The 10,000-nt window shown below is 42.0% G+C and overlaps 2 protein-coding genes across 2 annotated transcripts in view; one reads left to right on the top strand and one right to left on the bottom strand.

Annotated features, from left to right (window-relative positions):
- Nucleotides 1-5,191, top strand: part of LOC125034773 — a 5,870-nt gene extending 679 nt beyond the window's left edge. The window contains exons 3-10 of the mRNA XM_047626725.1: nt 1,813-1,875; nt 2,529-2,659; nt 3,058-3,195; nt 3,356-3,419; nt 3,594-3,736; nt 3,952-4,063; nt 4,336-4,444; nt 4,978-5,191. Coding sequence (XP_047482681.1) covers nt 1,813-1,875; nt 2,529-2,659; nt 3,058-3,195; nt 3,356-3,419; nt 3,594-3,736; nt 3,952-4,063; nt 4,336-4,444; nt 4,978-5,191 — 974 coding nt within the window. The remainder of the gene's footprint in view (nt 1-1,812; nt 1,876-2,528; nt 2,660-3,057; nt 3,196-3,355; nt 3,420-3,593; nt 3,737-3,951; nt 4,064-4,335; nt 4,445-4,977) is intronic.
- Nucleotides 5,192-5,322: 131 nt separating this feature from the next.
- Nucleotides 5,323-10,000, bottom strand: part of LOC125034763 — a 7,259-nt gene continuing 2,581 nt past the window's right edge. Inside the window, exons 3-13 of the mRNA XM_047626712.1 lie at nt 9,826-9,956; nt 9,293-9,430; nt 9,069-9,132; nt 8,752-8,894; nt 8,415-8,526; nt 7,983-8,091; nt 7,300-7,488; nt 6,787-6,891; nt 6,248-6,383; nt 6,079-6,122; nt 5,323-5,359 (exon numbers count right to left, since the gene is read on the bottom strand). Of these exons, the coding sequence (XP_047482668.1) occupies nt 5,323-5,359; nt 6,079-6,122; nt 6,248-6,383; nt 6,787-6,891; nt 7,300-7,488; nt 7,983-8,091; nt 8,415-8,526; nt 8,752-8,894; nt 9,069-9,132; nt 9,293-9,430; nt 9,826-9,956 (1,208 nt within the window). The remainder of the gene's footprint in view (nt 5,360-6,078; nt 6,123-6,247; nt 6,384-6,786; nt 6,892-7,299; nt 7,489-7,982; nt 8,092-8,414; nt 8,527-8,751; nt 8,895-9,068; nt 9,133-9,292; nt 9,431-9,825; nt 9,957-10,000) is intronic.

Here is a 10,000-nt window from a genome sequence, read left to right as displayed (position 1 = left end):
GTGGGATGACCTAGGAGGTCATGGCTTGGGCAGCTCAACGAAACCTGTCGCGAGGAGTTAGAGATGGGCAGAGGGCCTGCCTGGAGACTTGCCATGAAGGACCCTCGTGGCTGGAAGCGAAGGGGGGATGCGGCCATGCGCCCCGTCGGCGTTAGCCCCTTGATGATGATAACAATGATGTGAAAATCAGAGTAAAATAATGACCTAATCATGAAAAAAAAATGCTCCCCCGCATTTTACTATCTCCAAAGCAAGCTTCTCGATTCAGGTAGAGCCTTCCCATGAGGATGTGAAGGAGTGCCAGGGTCCTAAATGAGGGTGCAGAAAGTGCCTAGTGCCATGGAGGCGCCGTCGACTCATGTCCAGCCCTGCGACTCGTTCCTCAAGTGAAATCCGCCCCATCGCTCGATCTCAACCAATGAAAAGTCAAATTATCACAAATTCGTAAAAACTATGCCCTTCTTGTATGTTAAATATATATAGATATATATTAGATATAGATATAGATTAGATATAGATATAAATATAGATAGATGTAGATAGGTAGATAAATAGACAAATATATATATATATATATGTATATATATATATATATATATATATATATATATATATATATATTGCTCACATACACATGCACGCACACACACGCACGCAGACACACACACACACACGCTTATATATTTATATTTATATATATATTACTTTTTACACACACACACGTATACACACACACGCACACACACACGTAAGTGTATACATGTGTGTGTATATATATACATGTCTGTATGTATATATATATTTATATATACATACATAAATACATATATACGTGTATGTATATATGTATATATGTATATGTGTATGTATATATATATACACATATATATGCAGATGTGTGTGTGTGTATATTTGAATATTTATATACATATATATATACATATATATACATATATATGTATATGTATGTATGTGTAAGTATATCAATAAATAAATATGTATATATATATATATATATATATATATATATATATATATATAGACACAAGAATAAGCACAGTAACGTATACACTAAGATGAAAAGGAAAACAACCAATAATAAGAAATGAAAAAAAGAGTGTATTTATATACATATATACATATATACATACACACATATACATATATATATATATCTATATGTATGTATATAGATATGCATATAAGTGTATATATGTATATATATATATATGTTATATGATATACATATATAGAGAGAGAGAGAGAGAAAACACACAAACAGAAAATACAAGACCCCCCCCCCCCCTCCCCCGATAAGGTGTATACGATTTGCGCAGAATCTGACTTTTCATTGGATGAGGTCACGCCAGGGGGCGGAGTTACCCTGGTATAAATACAGAAGTGTACGAGGTCGAGATCACTCTTTCCAGTCTTTGCGTGGTAAGCACTAATACATTTGCACTTCTATAATCCGGTTTTTAGGCAGCTGGTATTTAATGGGTGGTTCATAAATGTGAACTTTAGGTTTATGTAAAAATCTGTTGCTGGTCGCCAAAATTCATCGATTCCATTTGTTTAGCTTGTAGGATGTAGGCTGAATTCATTGCAATATTCATGGCAATACATGTTTTTTTTTTTTTTTTTTTTTTTTTTTTTTTTTTTTTTTTTTTTTTTTTTTTTATAGAGGTTGTTATTAGTTAGAGCCACGTGTCATATTTTAATTTCTTTGTGTCACTTTCTCTGTCTTTCCTATGATCTAACTTTCCATTCTTTTGAAATTTGTATTGTCATTAACAAATTTTCTTCAACAAGGTCAAGGAGAGAACATGATGGTCATCAAGGTCCTAGTAGCAGCTCTCCTCTGCATTTCCCAAGGTCAGTCTCCACAAAGGTCGTGCTTCGGCCCAAAACACAAATTCTTTCAAATTCTGTATTCTTCGTCTCTCTCTCTCTCTTTCTCACTCTATCCCCGCTCTCTATCTATCTATCTCTTTCTATCTCACTCTCTCTCTTTCTCATCCTATCCCTCTCTCTCTCTCTTTCTCCCACTCTCTTTCCCTTTCTCATTCTATCCTTCTCTCTCTCTCTCTCTCCCTCTTGCCCCCCCATCTCTCTCCCCCATCTCTCTCTTTCTCCCTCTACCCTCTCTCTCTCTCTCTCTCTTTCTTTCGTTCTCTCTTTTTCACTCTATCTTTCTTTTTCTCTCTCTCTTTCTCTCGCTCGCTCTCGCTCTGACTTTCTTTCTCTCTATCTCCCTCTCTTTATAACTATTTATCTACCTTTCTCTCTCTCTTTCTCCCACTTTCTTTTTGTCTCTCCCTCTTGCTATCGATATCCCTCCTTTTTACCTATCTGCCAGCCTCTCTTTCTGATATCTCTTTCTCTTCCTCTACTTTTTTTCTGCTCTCTCTCTCTCTCCTGTGAAAACAAAGGAGAGAAGTGATGGCCTAAAAGTTTTTTAAACATCTCATGAAGTAGCAGGAGTCATTATATGTCCTGATTCATGTCAAAGAGATGTCTACCTTCAGTCGCGGCGACGTGTCCCGAGAGCGAGCAGATCCAATGCGGAACGAGCGATCGCTGCACGAGGATCCGCTACATCTGCGACGGAGACAACGACTGCGGCGACAATTCCGACGAGGAGAGCGGCATCTGCGGGGTGGGTGTTGAGTCTCTCTGTGACACTCTAGGGGAAGGAAAACTTAAGCTTAAGGTCTATAGGATCCTGAGACTGAAATTGATAGGGTGTCGAGTTTAATAAGGCAAAAGTAAGTTTATGGCAATAGTTGCTTGAGGGATTTATGGGATACTCACTTTTCTAATTGTGTATTTTTTTTCATTTGATTTAGGTTTGAGAACTACTGTTTAAAAAGTTTTGTGTGATAAAAAGGAATGCTCACTATGGTCAAACAAATAAGGTAAAATCATAAGACAGCTTGATAACGACAAAAGACATCACAACATAAAATGGGATCATAGACTTGTGTAGAACCTCTCCTTCTCAACACTAATCTTTCCCTGCCAACACTAACCTCTCCCTACCAACACCCACTGCAGGTTTGGCGCAATGAGCACTGCGAGCGAGGCTCCGTCAGGTGTCGCAGGATGGGAGACACCAACTGCGTCACCATCAGCCGCTACTGCGAGCTCTCCGACCCGCCATGTGAGGGGGACCTGGACATGCGTCTGTGCCAGGTAAGGTTCCTTTGTAAGGGTGTTAGTGGTTGCGAGAATAATGAAAGGGACTCCTTTTGGGGATCTCGAACGTGTATGTGTGTATTTGTGTAAACATATAAGCGTGACAGTATGTGTTTTGCTATCTTTACACATTGAGTAACACTTTCTCGTGGCACAGATGTTGGGGGAAGAAAAACTTCAGCCTCTTGAAGAGATCTTCCTGCTGTCAGAACAAGCTGTTGGTGAGTGCAAAAGACTTAAAAAGAAGTAAAGATAAAATGCAAATAAAGTTTATTGTGTGAATTTTCGCCTTGGTAGCCCCTTTTTTGCAGGATCTTTAGTAACTCTACTAAATAATTTCTCTGTTTTTCCTTTTCTTCACGTCTATCATTTCTCCCTTCCCTCTCCCTTCCTAGTGAGACAATCAAGCGTGGAAGAGGTCGAGGCTTTTGGAGAGGAATTCCTTGAAAAGGTCAACGCTACCATCAGCCACCCCGACTGCCCTCAGTTCTACACCCGCGTCGGCGACCGGTGCCTGTCCATCTTCTTCTTTGGAAAGGTGCGTTTGTTGTATTCCTTGCATGTATCAATTAACGGATAGGGTGTGACACCTTCTTCTGTCTTTCTCTCTCCGTCTCTTTCCTTCCGCTCTACCTTCTCCAACTTCCCCGTCAATCTCTTTAGCCTTCCTTTATCTACACATATATTGTAATGCGTCGTACCATTTTCACGAGTGGCCCTTGCGTTCTCTTCCAACCGTGTGTCTCCTCGCAGCTCAGCTGGGGAGAAGCTCGCTCCTTCTGCAAGACGATTGGCGGCGACCTTCTGACCCTCTACGACGGCGCCGAGAGGTTCCACGAGCTCGTCCACCTCCTTCGCGAGCACCGTGAGTGTCTGCGTTCACCTTCTGATGGGTCTGACATTTTGGCTATGTGCTTCATTCTTACTTCACTTGGCTTGGATTGTAAACTCTTTTTTTCGGATCAGTTACCTCACGTGATAATGATTGATAGTTGGTAGTTCTCAGTATTTCATCAAACAGCGGCTGGCGATATATCACTTGTTTACACGGAAGGGCAGTCGGCATGATATTACGCTCAAAGCTCGGTTGGGTGGATTTTTTGAATTATTATTTTCATCCTTATTATTCTTTTGCAGATATTGAATCAGATTTCTGGGTGGGCGGAAATTTGAAGAATGAGACGGAAGGCTGGACATGGATCGATGGCGCCCCCATGGAAATGGGCACACCTTTCTGGAGCCTCAGGTAAGACCCTGGCACTCCTTCGCGTCCTCAGGGGAAGGACGTGCGGGGATCCTAATCGCCCTGGTCTAGCTCCTTTTCTTTCTTCCTAGTTTTACTATTTGCCGCCAGAACTTATTTATTTATTCACTGCCTGATTTTTTCTGATTTTCGTATTACCTTAGAAGATCGAAATAAAACAGTGAATAAATCTAAGATGCGAGGCTCTCACCTGATTCCAAAGTTGCTTCTCTCCTCTTGCTCGAGGTAATTTTGAGCCATCTTGCCTTTGGCAGAGCACACAATCTTTCTCCCGCCTAGTAAAATAGATATAGAATTGGTATAGAGCGCAGGTTATTGGATAAACTTAAATGAAAAATTATTAAAATTATGTTTCTACTATAACGGTCACCAGATATTCCCTCATCGTCTCTACAAAAAAGAAAGAAAATATCAGAGAAGTAAAGTAAATCGGTGTTCAGGGTCGTGACCAAAAGCGTTAAAGAAAGACCATTAGACTGGATAAAATTTCTCTTTCTCCCCCCACCCCCTTGCAGGTCTACCACCGACTGCCAGACTCGGACTTTCTCACTGGGAAACAACACAACGCGCGTGGCCAACGAGGGGACCTGCTACCACTACGAGCAGGCGCCCCACACTCCCGCCGAAGGCCACTGCGCCGCCCTCAACTTCGAGAACTTCTTCTACATGAGCGACGAGAAGTGCCTGGAGCTGAAGAGTCCTCTGTGCGTGTACCCGAAGAAGATTTAGGCGATCCGAAGTCACTTTGCGTCCTGAGAATTCATTGAGTGGTTTTCCTTTTTATCTTGACTCACTGATTAATCTGAATCTACTTCTTGTTACTTTGCATTGCTAACTGTATTCTCAATGGAAAAGAAATGTTACAGCTGTGTTTCTACTGACAGTTGTGTTAACTGTCTGCAAATAAAATTCAAAACATCTTTTTACTTGTTTCGTGAAATCCTCCCTCCATAAGTATTTATGCTTGTTATACATTAAATATGTGTTTGTGTGTTTGTATTTATATATATGTATACATATGTATATATATATGTGTGTGTATATATGTATATATATATGTATACATATTTACATACATATTTATGTATATGTATATATGTGTGTTTCACCATAATCGTTATATGAAAAAATAACTTCAAGAATCAATATTTTAATCTAGAAACTGCTTCCGCATTCCTCTCCCATGTCTCGCTCACTCACACGCGCCTCCTCTTCGTATTCTCTCTCTTCCGTTCCTCATATCCTTCCTTCCCCCCCTCTCTCCCTCCCTCCTCCTCTTCCTCCTCCCACCCCTCCCTCCCTCCCCTATTCCTTCTTCCCTCCCTCCTTCCTCTTTCTACCCTTCTGCCTCCCTCCTCTTCCTACCCTTCTGCCTCTCTCCTTCTCTAACCCCTCCCTCCCTCCCTCTCCTACCCTCCCTCATCCTCCTAATCCTTCTTCCCTCTATCCATCTCTTACTCCTCCCTCCCTTCTTCTCCTCCTACTCCTCCCCCCCCTCCTCTTCCTAAGCTTCCCTCCCTCCCTCCTCTTCCTAAGCTTCCCTCTCTTCATCCTCTTCCTAAGCTTCCCTACCTCCCTCCGTCCTCTCCCTACCCCTCCCTCTCTCTCTCCTCAACCTGCGGAGGAAGCAGGTTGATATGGACATGGCCGCCGCCACTGCCTATGTTTTGTACGAAGAGGTGTAGAAGACTACTTTAGAGCTGAATGTTGCAGTCTTATGCATCCATGGTACGTTATGTATGTGATGAGACTGTGGATCCGTAGAAGGAGCACCCTGGAGCTCACCAAGCAACTTTGGGGTGACGAAGGCGATGCCGTCAAGTAGCAGAGGGCCTTAATGTGTGAGTTGCGACCCGTGCCCAACTTTTTTTTCTCACAGGAAGATGAAAGTAACCAGGTGCTCAGTCGCTCTGTGCAGCAGCTGCACCGCATATAGGAAAATATAATATAAGTTTTACGTTTGCATATCATGATCTATGCCTTAATCAATAAGCTATTGCAATATGAAATGTTTTGATCAATTTTTACTCTGTTTAGTGGAGTTTTCAGTGGATACAGGAGGGGACCTAACTTTTTTTCTCTTTGTAGAACCTTCCATGGTGACCTGACCTGAAAATTTTCCATGCCCTTTCACTATGATGTGATACAACGAGAGATCAGATCGTCCCTGCCCTTGGTATGGTGCTTGGCTACAACAGGCCAGTAATTTTGTTTTGGCTATCACTGTTTTCGTCATATCCTTAGTATAAATTTTTTTTTAAAAATTGAAATTGGTCAACAAATCATGTTTTCTATAAGAAAGAAGTGACTTGGGTATGACGCACCTAAAGTATCGTTCTCGGTCGGGGATTTCGGAGATACCAGTCAAGGACTTAGAAGTTCGAATATAGTTTTGATAATGTACAATGATTTTGCGGAGCTCGATAATCCTAACGATAAAATGAAAATACATGTCTCATATAATAAACAAATTCTGGGTTTAAAATAAAATACTTACGCCAACCCTGATATAAGTCTGCAGCGTTTGTATTTTTGTGCATATATTTGTATGTATATTTACACACATATACACAGTGTATATCGAGCATTGTTATGAAAACAGGATATCACGAAAAATATATTGTTTTACATTTTATTTGCAGTCAGCTGACAAAACTACCTGTAAAAATTACAGTAGTAATATAAAGTTGCCCTTACTCGGAATACAGCCAGCAATGCCAAGAAACTAAGTGGAGAACAAGTAACAGAACAAAATTAAAAGAAAAAGGAAAACATCAAGGAACCACAGGGCAGAAAAGTGGCTTCGGATCCACTAAATCTTCTTCGGGTACACGCACAGAGGACTCTTCAGCTCCAGGCACATCTCGTCGCTCATGTAGAAGAAGTTCTCGTAGTTGAGGGCGGCGCAGTGGCCTTCGGCGGGAGTGTGGGGCGCCTGCTCGTAGTTGTAGCAGGTCCCCTCGTTGGCCACGCGTGTAGTGTTGAGATGGACTGAGTAAGTGCGAGGCCTGCAATCGCTGGTTGACCTGGGGAGGAGAGGAGGGGCAAGGGATAATATCCACAGTCAAATTGTATTTCTCTAACACTTTTGGTCGCGACCCTGAACACTGATTTGCATTTTATCCCCTACTTTCTTTCGGTTTGCACAATATATGTATCTATTTATCTTTATATCTCTATATTTATCCCTTTCTTAAGATGAAAAATTGCGTGTTCTGCCAGACCAGATGGCTCAAACATTCCTTGAATCACATCAACTTTGGGAGCAGGTGAGAGCCTCGCATCTTAAATTCATTCACTGTACTTTGATCATATAGTGGGATACGATAATTAGAGCAAAAGAGGCAATGAATAAAAGTAAATAAAGTATTTCTAAATGCAAAATGTAAAAAGAAGTAAAAAAATGTTTCATGAAGGGTCTAGATGTATTATAACCTCCACCATAAGGAGCAAAACTAAGTTAGCTAGGATTCCCGCAGGACCTTCCCCTAAGGACGCGAAGGAATGCTAAGGTTCTTACCTGATGCTCCAGAAAGGGGTGCCCATTTCCATGGAGACGCCATCGACCCATTTCCAGCCTTCCGTCTCATTCTTCAAATTTCCTCCCACCCAGAAGTCTGTGGTGATATCTGCAAAATAATAATAATAATAATAATAATAATAAATGGAAAGAGATGTAAAACTAATAAATCTGTACATAGAGAATCGCTTTGTGAACTCCATGATAACAGCATGCAAAAATCAACCCCTCCCGAGGTTTGAACCTTGTAAACATATGGTAAATTGCCACCCGCCGATTATTTCTAGAAATAATTAAATCTACCAACTATCAATTATTATCATGTCTAGTGGCTCATCAAAAAAAAGACTTTATAATCCAGACCAAGTGAAGTAAGGATGAAGCACATTCCCAAAATATCCGATCCATCAGAAGGTCAACGCAGACACTCACGGTGCTCGCGAAGGAGGTGGACGAGTTCGTAGAACTTCTCGGCGCCGTCGTGGAGGGTCAGAAGGTCGCCGCCAATCGTCTTGCAGAAGGAGCGAGCTTCTCCCCAGTTGACCTGCGAGGAGACACACGGTTGGAAGAGAACGCAAGGGCCACTCGTGAAAATGGTAGGAAGATGTACGACGCATTACAATATATGTGTAAATAAAGGAAGGCTAAAGAGATTGACGGGGAAGTTGGAGAAGGTAGAGCGGAAGGAAAGAGACGGAGAGAGAAAAACAGAAGAAGGTGTCACACCCTATCCGTTAATTAATACATGCAAGGAGTACAACAAACGCACCTTTCCAAAGAAGAAGATGGACAGGCACCGGTCGCCGACGCGGGTGTAGAACTGAGGGCAGTCGGGGTGGCTGATGGTAGCGTTGACCTTTTCAAGGAATTCCTCTCCAAAAGCCTCGACCTCTTCCACGCTTGATTGCCTCACTAGGAAGGGAGAGAAAAGGGAGAAATGATAGACGTGAAGAAAAGGAAAAACAGAGAAATTATTTAGTAGAGTTACTGAAGATCAATAGCAAAAAAGGGGCTACCAAGGCGAAAATTCACACAATAAACTTTATTTGCATTTTATCTTTTCTTTTTAAGCCTTTTTGCACTCACCAACAGCTTGTTCTGACGGCAGGACGATCTCTTCAAGAGGCTGAAGTTTTTCTTCCCTCAACATCTGTGCCACGAGAAAGTGTTACTAAATGTGTAAAGATACCAAAACACATGCTGCCACGCGTATATGTATACACAAATGCACACATGCACGTTCGAGATCCCCACAACGAGTCCATTTCATAATCCTCGCAACCACTAACACCCTTACAAAGGATCCTTACCTGGCACAGACGCATGTCCAGGTCCCCCTCACACGGAGGGTCGGAGACCTCGCAGTAGCGGCTGATGGTGACGCAGTTGGTGTCTCCCATCCTGCGACACCTGACGGAGCCTCGCTCGCAGTGCTCATTGCGCCAAACCTGCAGTGGGTGTTGGTAGGGAGAGGTTAATGTCGGCAGGGAAAGATTTGTGTTGAGAGGTCAAATGCTCATGTTCTACTCAAAAGTCTATGATGCCATGTTATGTTGTGATATGACTGACGGTATCAAGATTTTTTAAGATTACAGCCTTATGATTTTACTTTTTGTTGTTTGAAAATAGTAGAACAAATGGGTATTCTTTTTTATTACACAAATATTCTTTCAAACAGTAGTTCTAAAACACATTCATGATATGAATAATCAATGCTAGAACACTGTATAGCCTGTAATCCTTCTACCAAATATTGCTGTATATTTACGTTTGCCTAAGTTATTTTTTTTATTTCAGTTTCAGTTTCCTTTCCCTTAAAGTGACACATAGACTCAACACCCACCCCGCAGATGCCGCTCTCCTCGTCGGAATTGTCGCCGCAGTCGTTGTCTCCGTCGCAGATGTAGCGGATCCTCGTGCAGCTATCGCTCGTTCTGCAGTGGATCTGCTCGCTCTCGGGACACGTCGCCGCGACTGATGGGAGATATATTCTTGTCTTGAGTTAGAGTCGGGGCTTA

This window comes from Penaeus chinensis, chromosome 2, assembly GCF_019202785.1.
Source record: "Penaeus chinensis breed Huanghai No. 1 chromosome 2, ASM1920278v2, whole genome shotgun sequence".
NCBI lineage: Eukaryota > Metazoa > Arthropoda > Malacostraca > Decapoda > Penaeidae > Penaeus > Penaeus chinensis.
Note: the sequence above shows the minus strand (reverse complement) of the source record. Positions and strands in the feature narration are given on the sequence as shown.